This window comes from Genypterus blacodes, unplaced genomic scaffold, assembly GCF_046128005.1.
Source record: "Genypterus blacodes isolate CSIRO-AG114 ecotype Tasmania unplaced genomic scaffold, CSIRO-AGI_Gbla_v1 ptg000438l_1, whole genome shotgun sequence".
Taxonomy (NCBI): Eukaryota; Metazoa; Chordata; class Actinopteri; order Ophidiiformes; family Ophidiidae; genus Genypterus; species Genypterus blacodes.
The window spans coordinates 2,847,427-2,857,500 of record NW_027467208.1 but is presented as its reverse complement, the minus strand read 5'-3'; the positions used below and the strand labels follow the sequence as shown (position 1 = coordinate 2,857,500).

The following is a 10,074-nucleotide window of genomic DNA, read 5'->3' as shown; positions in this document are numbered from 1 at the left end:
GAAGAGAGAAAAGAATCTAAAATCCTTTTTATCTTCAGAATGGAGGCTCATGTGGCTGCAGACGAGTTCAGACTGCAGCCCATCCTCCATGTTACACCTGCAGCATAGCCCCATATATAGCATATGCGTACGTTTCCATAAGCACATTCATCACTGAGCTCATCTTCTGTGGAGGAGCGGTAACATTAGTGCAGGGATGTGTTTCAGCTGTGGTTTTGGGTGCAGGTCTGAGGCTGCTTCAGGGCCTCGACCGAGCTGGAATAACAAACTGGAGCCGGTGTAACGCCATCCTCCCACAGGTTTTGTACGGGGGAATTAATACGGCCGCTGTGGCTGCGATTTGCATCAGCCGCAGTCGCTCTATCAGGAATTTGATCGGCAGAAAGGACTAAAAATAGTAGAGGGAAGAAAAAAAAAAGCCTATCGCTGGATTTTCTGGCTGGCGTACGACGACGTGTTTACGGTTTTGCTCAGCGGTTCACGTTCTCTGTTCACGGGAGCGTTTGTGTGTGAAAAGCTGAGACGCTACGAGGACAAAACTGGCTGGACACATCTCCGGCTCCCCACCATGTTGTTTACGTGCAGTTTATCCTGTCAACACGGCCCTAGATGTTTTATCTTACCAAGCGCCTTCCTGGCGTCGCGTTCCAGCCGCAGACCAAACAGTAAATAAATCATTAGCGGCTCTAAATGTAAAACATATGCAGCAGACATTTGGCATTATTTCTGTTATATGCCCCCATAGTGACATCTACCAGACTTAATGATTTATAATCCTTAAGTAGTCTCGTGTTATGCATCTTTTATACGGCTAATCGGTGTAAGATCGCTCAGCAGGTTCCTTCCTCCTAAAACAAAGTGGAGCCTGCTTCTGACCCCCCGCTGCAGCTGTTTGTGTGCAAGAATCCTTTATACTCAATTATGATTTAATGTAATGATCTACTGAAGGATGTTGAAATTACGGGTATTTCCCCCCTCCCACAGAAAGAAGCCATTCATCACAAACAATAGATTGGGAATAGACACAGGAAATCATTCCGTCAGCCGCTGAGTGGGTTTGAGGTTCGTCGATCTGAGGCAGGATGTCGTTTATAGTGTAAATAACTGCATTATTGCCAAACAAAGGAGCTGCTTTGGTGAGTTGCAAAACATCGTGGGTGGAAATTTGGGGACTTCACTAACTCTATATGTGTGTATGTATCCGCCCACGCGTTCTCCACTCCAGCGTCGTTGCTTACACACTTTATAATATCAGTCTGGAGGATTATAAACGTCAGTCCACATGAAGGCAAAGTGCAGCCGGAAACACAAATGAGACAAATGGGGACGTTACTGCCCCCTTTGGTTTCTGTAGGTACTGCATCTCCAGAACAGCAACGCATCAGGATTCTTGGAAAACTGAATTTTGGAGATATTTGGCAGGAGATATCTACAATATCTGTGAGGAAATAGCTACAAAAGATCCACCGGCGTCTATTCAAAACGTACAGACGTGGTAAAAGAACGCCAGAATCTTATCTGCAGAATATTACAGCGTACCAAAGTAACCTCAGCGTGTTCTCGTGTAGAGTTAGTGTCACATCGAGCAGCTATGAGAGAACCAGGGAGCGCATTGTGTCTTTAGCTCAGGAGGAGACAGGCTGGCTCTCAGCTGTATCGTGCAGGTCTGAAGGTGTTTCGTGGGTTCACAGCAGCGCGCTTGTCACTGCTACAAGATTCTGTCTCCACATTGAGGCGTCGCTCCGTGTGTCACCCAGCGCACAAGCAGTATGACTGTGCACAAGCTTTCTGTGCTAATCTCTGCTGATGGTGGCAGGTGTCTTAATGAGGCCATCACCTGGTAACCTACTCACACACACACACGTGCACGCACAGGCTCAAGCACACACACACACCCCACCCTCCCATCTCCTTGTCTCACTGTAAGTGTGTTAGCGTCCTGGCTGGCGGCCATCCAACCTGCCCAGCTGGATCGAGAGAGCAAGAGAGAGGGCAGAGGGAGGGAGAGGGAGAGAGGGCATAGAGGGCAGGGAGAGAGACAGGGCAGAGACAGGGAGAGCAAAAGATGGAGGGAGATTAGAGGTCGCGGCTGTAGACGGGATCCAGACCGGACGAGGCGAGCGGTGAACAGGCTGCAGTTTTCCCTCTAAGTATGCGAGCCGTGCGTCTATGAGCTCTGACAGATTCCAGGTCGACAGTTATCAGGAGTCTGAGTCTGTGGACGAACGGCGCGGATCAAAGCCTCAGACTCTTATCAGTGCAGGTCAGACTGCAGCAGATGGGCAGCAAGCAGCTTCACCGAGCCAGGGGCCAAAGCAACGAAGCTCCAAGGAGGCCAGGTTTGCTCCTCAGGCACCTGGAGATGGTTCATGTTTGGCTGAAATGCGAGGGATTTGATGGTAATCCTCAGCCCACACATCACTCCAATCCATTCCGGTGTGGATCAGGTTCTAATTCAGGGGCCGAGTAAAGAGATAAAGCAATTTCCAGATGAACCTTGAGTCTCAATGGGTTGAACCCGATTTAGATTCCATAAATTAGAAGGCGATCTTATTTTTAAAATGGAGTAAGTCTGTGTTTAACACCACAGCGGATATTCTTTATAGCAGATGTCTCTTTAGTGACAGAGCTCCTGAAAGCAGACGTTTGGACTCCCTTTGGCCTTGAAAGACTAAAGGAGTCCGAAGCCAAAAGTACAGACATCCGCAAAATAGGCAACACAACAAACTTAAGGAACCGTTTGACTGTGCCAAGATGAACCAAAGCGAGTGGAAGCACATCGTGAATTCAGGGGGAAAGCTGCCATCTACCTCACCACAGGCCACCACAAAAACAACACAGACTAAAACAGTTAAAGAACCAGAAGTAACTTTACTGTTTCGGTCTCAATCACCACTTTGTTTCCTACTTATAGCCTAAAAAGAATTCCTTCCCTCTTTATCCTGTTATTGTAATTTAAACACGACCCCTAAGCCTCTCAGCACTTAACCCAATCGGATCAGGTTGGAATTCGGATCTGATTGAATCAAATTGCACGTGAAGGCCTTGATATCCGGGCTGTGACGGTGCGTTCAAGGACCTGTTTGAGAGGACTCCTTGTCTAGCTCGTGTCTCCCAGTCAAAGCTATAATCAGGATATGGGAACATTCCAGGACATTTATCCGTAAAGACAGGATTTGTTCATCCTGACGAGCACTTAAACTTTTGATACTTTGTTGTTTTTCCACCGTTGCATCACCACCGTGCATATTTTCTCTTCTTCTATCCGAGCGAGAAATGGAAACAGACGTGCCCTCGGCTTTCTCGCAGTCACAGCGTCGATTCTGCGCAGGAATTAGTAAACAGAGAGACAGATGCATGAGGAGGGAGCGACTGCTGGAGCGATGTCACACGGGCGGAGAACTCAGGAGACGTGGTGGCTGTCGGAAAATCCTGAGTTGGGGAGGGGGGAGAAAACCCGCTCCAATTAAAGAGCACAGCTAATGATTATGTCTCCTGCAGAGCGGAGTCACATCTGCTGTAGCCAGAACTGATGCATGTGTGACAGTGTGTGTGTTTGTGTGTGTGTATGTGCCACTGTGTGTGTGTGTGTGTGTCTGTTTGCCAGGCATTGTGCAGTAGCCGCCGCAGACTCTCGAGTTACCGAGGAATGCATTTGAAGTCGGTGACAATGAATCTCTGTATCTGCCACACGAGCTGAGGGGGATCTCCCCTCAACCGGGCCGACCGGTCTGACCAGCCAGGAAAACATGGAAAACATCGCTGGCAAGTCCACTCCTGCCATCAGTGTGTGTGTGTGTGTGTGTGTGTGTGTGTGTGTGCGTGGGATGACTGTGCCAATATATCCGCCTCTGCCTCCTTTCTGTTATCTGACTTCCTGCATCATCGTATTAGCTTAGCTGCATACACACCCATTGTTCCTACAGCGCAAACACACACACAGCAGCAAATCACTGCACATGCACACGCACACGCACACACACACACACACACACACACACACACACACACACACACACACTAATACAGACAGTTTGCTCTCTCTCTCTCTCTTTCTCTCGCTCTTGCACACTCATGCTGGTAATTGTCATACGTCTTCCTCACACACACATTACGGGGACACCGCGGCGCTGCTGTTTTAATGGCGCACACACACATATATACGATTATACTCACAGATTTCCTCCCTGTGATCTTAAATTAAACTTGAGAACAAATGAGTTGCAGGGGAATATTAATGCCTACGAAAGTGTGAGTGGCAGGGGAAGCTACTTTGAAACTGTAGCTTTTGAAGCTACAAGCCACTCGGGGATTTAGAATAGTTAAGCTGCAGCTACATAGCTACTTGTAGGGTGGAAGAAAACAGTGACTCACAAGAAAGGCTACATTGACTTAAAATAGCTTTGGTACCAACAAAGCTACTGAAAAGAGTAGTTAAGTTAGTAGCTTTGTACACTGAAGCTGGATAATCCCTCACATGGGTGTTGTCAAAGCATTCTGGCTCAGGACAAAAAAATCTTTGTGGTAAAGTGAGCTCACACACACACACACACACACACAGAGCGAGCAGCTACAAAGAGTGTATAATATCAAATGTATGGAGCAGAGCTCCTGAGTCACTGGAAACATTACAACAACTCAGAGGACACAGCTGATACACTAAGAGCACCACACCCCCCCCCCCCCCTCTCTCTCTCTCCCTCTCTTGCTACCTCTCTCTCGCTCTCTCACTCTCTCACTCTCTTTTCTTACATCTCCATGCGGTCAGGATCTCATGTCTCCTGCCTCTCTCTCTCTCTCTCTCTCTCTCTCTCTCTCTCTCTCTCTCTCTCTCTCTCTCTGTCTTTCTTTCCTCTCGCTCCAGTATACATTCTGTAATTATATATGTTCTCATTCACCCACATTTCTTCTTATAAACCTCTCCAACTGGCCGAGCATGTCGCACAATAGCGTCTCTTCATTCCACGCCAGTAAAACCCTCCACTCTTGCGTTTTACTCTCCGGCTCCAGCGGAACATGCCTGTCATCTCACGGTTTCCCCCTTTTTTTTTTAGTAGTTGAGCGGATTGGGAAGAAATCTGGGGCTTTGGAGGGAAAGTCGGGGCGCCGTGCGGATGATTTTTGGCCGCGGGCTCTGCGTCTCCATGTGGTTAGTTTGCTATGCGGTGGCAGCCGTTTATAGCTCCTGAAACAGAGGCAGAATGCAGCCCTGGCTCTATTCAACTCCCCCGAAATCACGTAAAAGCACACACACACTCACACATTCACACACACATGGGTCTCCAGGGGCATCCGTGTGTGCATGTATACACACACACACACCGCAAACAAAACCTGTGATTACCAGCGTGGAGGCGCGCGGGGTAATTGCCTACGGTGACGCACGCACAGCCCACCATACCATGAGTTCACACTTATAGTATTGACTCGTAAATTTAACATGTCGCAGCCGAGAGGGAGATTGCAAATTACCCTAAAAGGATAAACACAGATGATGCTTATTTAAACACACACACACACACACACACACACACACACACACACACACACACACACACACACCGTGCACCACAAATAACACACTTCTATGACTGCTACAACTGAAAATAGACAGCCGGCCTCCGTGTCTGCTGTGTGTAAATGTGTGTGTGTGTGTGTGTGTGTGTGAGTTGGGGGGGCGATATGTATGAAGGGGACTTGTCGAGGGCACCCCCCCCCCCTCCGAGAGTCTGCTTTGGGGGTGGGGTATGTCTGTGTGTGTGTGTGTGTTTACTTAAAAGTGTGTGTGTTTTTGGAGTCGGGCTGAATTGAGGGAGCTGGCCTTGAGATAAGAACAAGCAGGGGAACGGGAAGATGTGAAGATGAAAGGAAAATGGGAAAGAGAGAGAGAGAGAGAGACTTGCTGGCTTCAAGTTTTTTGGATGCACAGGGAAGACGGAGAGAGGGGGAGAGGGAGGGAGGGAGGGAGAGATAGAAGACGAAGGAGAGGAGCTCAGACAATTCAGCTCGGAGTTTTTCAGTTGTTAATTTGATGTTATATAACACTTTAGCTTATGTGGTTACAGCTCTTGTGTGAGTGTGTAGGTGTGTGTATGGTGTGTGTGGTAGCCTCTTACTGGGAGAATGGGGAATTTCTGTGAAAGGCCAAGGTTGCCCGTAGCAACAGCCTTCATTGTAAAAAAATGAAGAAGAAGACAAAACACACACACACACACACACACACACACACACACACACACACACACACACACATACAGGATCGCACCGTGGTTGCACTTTAACGTCTTTTCATCACTTGAAGGTAACCGGGGCCCTCAGACACACACACACCCACACACACACACACACTCTCTCCTCAAACAACTGCTTCTCATCTCGAGAGGTACCGTATAGCGTTTCAGCTGCGCCTCACCCCGAGCCGTGATGGAGCGAGATGGTCGCTTCCTAGATTCCATTATGCTTTTATTGGCTCTTAAAGGCATCGGGTTTCTTCTGTCTGGAGCCGGGGGAGGGGCTTGTTTCCGCGTGTCCAATTAGCATCAGAGAGCCGAGAGAGCGGAGAGAGGCCCTCAGGACGGGCTTAAGATGGCAGAAGAGATCGCCCGGTTTGTTTATCGGTTCATATTTTGCCCATTGAAGTGAAGCAAAATGGATCTGACAGATGAAAGATTTATGGAGGTAGAAAAAGGGGAAAAACACGCCAGGAAATGTTTAGAAAGGTGGAAACAGGAAGCGACATGGGTATATATGATGCAAACAAAGTTTTCACTGCGGGTTAACACAGAATTTCATCGTTCTTCTGTCGCTTCTCTACAGCGTGGTTGAGCAACTGTTAACTTCGCCCCCTAGTGGATGTGTGAATATCTGCACAAGCATAAAAGAGACATATGGTGAGGCGTAAGAGTCAAGTTGAGGTGTTTGGCAGCAGTCCAGTGTCCGGTCACCCCTGTGTGTGTGTGTGCGTGCAGTGGGATTGAGGTCAGAAGGAGGCGTCGCACTCAAAGTGACCAGGACCCCGAGGTCACACTGACTGATGTCCCCCTGTTGACCCTGACGAGAGGTCGCCCAGATTGCTCCCTTCGCTCGCAGACGTGGCGATGAAACAGAATCAGATAAAGTGGAAACTCTGACATCTTAGTCGAGATGAAAGAGTCAGAATGTGGCGTGTTGATGGTGCGATTGTAAATGGATTTATTCGAGTGTGTAAACGTCTCTGTTGTCACGGTAACGCAAGTTCAGAATCACATTGAGGAGAACGCTGATGATATCCGTTTCACTCCCTCGCAAAAAAACCTGCACGAGGAGTTGAACAGTCAACTGCTTGTTCATACACACACATGCACACACACACACACACACACACACACATATGCACACAGGTCTACCGTAGCTCCTTCAAGCATCACCCTAATTGACACATAAGCAGAGAGGAGCAGGAAGTTCAGCCTCTGATGTTCATCTGCCGAAACCCAAGCGCAAATCGTTAACTGCTCTTCTCCATAGAGTGAGAAACACTGGCTGCACCCACCCACTCACAGACTGTGTGCATGTGTGTGTGTGTGCGTGTGTGTGTGTGTATTTAATCTGCCAAAGTGCTTTCTCGCTCAAATGAAATGACAAATGGTTCAGTCATTCATGATAAATAACTCTAATCGTCTTTATCTCCTCTCCTCTCTCAGGCACAGATCTGGTCGCCCTCCGTAGACGATGAAGGCTCCGCAAGAGACGAGTTCTATGATGACGAGGACCTTTACTCGGGCTCCGGCTCTGGCTGTAAGTCTGTGTGTGTGTGTGTGTGTGTGTGTGTGTGTGTGTGTTTGTGTGCGTGTCTGTGTCAAGCCCCGATTCTGCAACTTGACAGCTGCTTGGTTTCAATCTCTTGACCCTGAGGACCTTCAACCTGCAATCTGTCGCCAAGTAACACTCACTGTACACACAAGCCCTAAACATACACACACCTACACACAAATACACACTCACCCTGTTTGGACTCACCTTTGTCCAAACAGGGAATTTAGCCTCCCACACACACACACACAATTTTCTATAGATTTATCGAAACCTCCTGAAAACACACACACCCACGACACTCCCAGGCCCAGATTCCCCCCAGATCTTATTTGCTGTAATGAGATTATCCAGCACACAGATCAGATCAGACGCTCGCACACAAACACACACACGCACACCAGTAATTGTGTGTGCTCGCAGCTGAGCGAGTCGTCTGTCCGCGTGTGTCTGAATTACCCGGTTAACTCAAATCAGCCTGATTGTTTGATCTGAGTGTTAAAGCTTCTTATTAAGAGCGAACCATGGCGGGTTCAGGCCCCGCCGCTGCCGTCGTGACGACTGGGCTCAAAATAAATCACAGCTCCTCGCAGGCTGAGTGCGGCAGAGGCAAATAACCCAACCCCCCCACTCCCTCACCCCCCGCCCCCCCCACGGGCTGAACGGCGGGCCGGAAAATTGCTTTATCTCAAACGGCGATTCGGAGGCGTCCGCCGCTGTAGGGGACGAGGCTCGAGTGAAACAGATTGAGGTGCTGCAGCGTCCCATCTTTGGCCTTTTGTTGGTGCCTGATTTGTTGAACAGACGCTGCATTGTTTGAATCCATATTTAGATTTCATCTCCTGCTCCTCTGTCAGCCTCCACTCTGTGTGCTCATACATTCAATCTGAGTCTCTTTCAAGCCACCAAGCTTCACTGCTGTGACAAAATGAAAGATACATTACAAGATTTAAGGAGAAATTGAATCACTCAACATCCTTCTCTCCTCTCCTCTGCTCTCCTCTCATCTCCTCCTCTCCTCTCTTCCTCTCCTCTCCTCTGCTTCTCACCTCTCCTCTGCAGTTCCAGAGATTAGCGTGAGGCCGGCGTCAGCAGGCGTGACCTTCACCACGGAAGAGCCCCTCCCCCTCTCCACGACTCAGGCCACCGGCCCCGCCCCCTCCGCCCTGCCGGCGGTCGAGCCGAGCCCCAACCCGGACCCCATCGCCACCGCGTTACCCACGGAGGCCGAAGGGGAGAGCGGCGCCGACTGGGACAGGGAGCGCGAGCTGGAAAAGGAGAGGGAGAGACAGGAGGAGGAGAAGGAGCAAGAGAGGCAGAGGGAGGTGGAGCGAGAGAAGGAGAGGCAGCTGGAGAGGGAGAGGGAGAGAGAGCGAGAGAGGGAGCGAGTCCGAGAGATGGAGAGAGAGCGGGAGAGGGAGAAGGAGCGAGAGAGGGAGAGGGAGCGAGAGCGAGAGAGGGAACGTGAGAGGGAGCGAGAGAAGGAGAGGGAAAGACAGAGGGAACGTGAGCGAGAAAGAGAGAGAGAGTTGGAACGAATCAGGGCCGCCGGCGCCACCCAGACCACCGCTGCCCCACGATCCCCTTCACCCGTCCCCGTGGTGACCACCAACCCAGTGACCAGTCTCACAGAAAGCTCAGCGCCCTCCAGTGGTTTGGATGACCTGGGCACCACAGAGGAAGAGGAGGACGTGTATCTCTCCCCTGAACCCACGCCATCCTACCCGGGGGTCGCCATGGATACCACCACAGAGGATGACGCGTCCACCACAGCAGAAACGACCACCGAACCAACCACGACTTCGCCTGCGGCCACACCCGCCGCCTCCACGACCGTCAGGACCAGGTTCACCTTCAGGCCCAGGGTTCCCGTGACGACAGCCACTCAGACGTCGCCCACGGAGAGAAGCACCAGCGTGGCGACGCCCACAAGTCCACAGGTGAGATTCACGAGCGCCCCCAACCTAATCAAGATGGAGATGTTGCTATAGAAACGGCTTGGCCTTGGCGGAGGTTTGCTGCCTCACGTTGTGTAATTATTTAGTCTGATTCTGTTCATTTGCATCAGCGTTATATTGTGACGCGTTCAGGTTTAGTTTAGTTTTCCACTCAGTAATTAAGTCGTCGTTTTGTGTGTGTGTGTGTGTGTGTTTTGGCCCAAATGTAGTTTTCCATCTGTCAGCACTCACAGAGCTTCATTGTTTCAGATGTTCTCTGCAGACGATGGAAAGTTTGGACACGTTTCACTGCAGCGATGCCACGGAACAAATGAGATTATGTGGAATG

The 10,074-nt window shown here is 49.9% G+C and overlaps 1 protein-coding gene across 1 annotated transcript in view; it reads left to right on the top strand.

Annotated features, from left to right (window-relative positions):
- The window catches only part of sdc3 (syndecan 3), a 29,435-nt gene that overhangs the window by 14,195 nt on the left and 5,166 nt on the right, over nucleotides 1-10,074 (top strand). Inside the window, exons 2-3 of the mRNA XM_076139358.1 lie at nucleotides 7,680-7,773; nucleotides 8,851-9,728. Coding sequence (XP_075995473.1) covers nucleotides 7,680-7,773; nucleotides 8,851-9,728 — 972 coding nt within the window. The remainder of the gene's footprint in view (nucleotides 1-7,679; nucleotides 7,774-8,850; nucleotides 9,729-10,074) is intronic.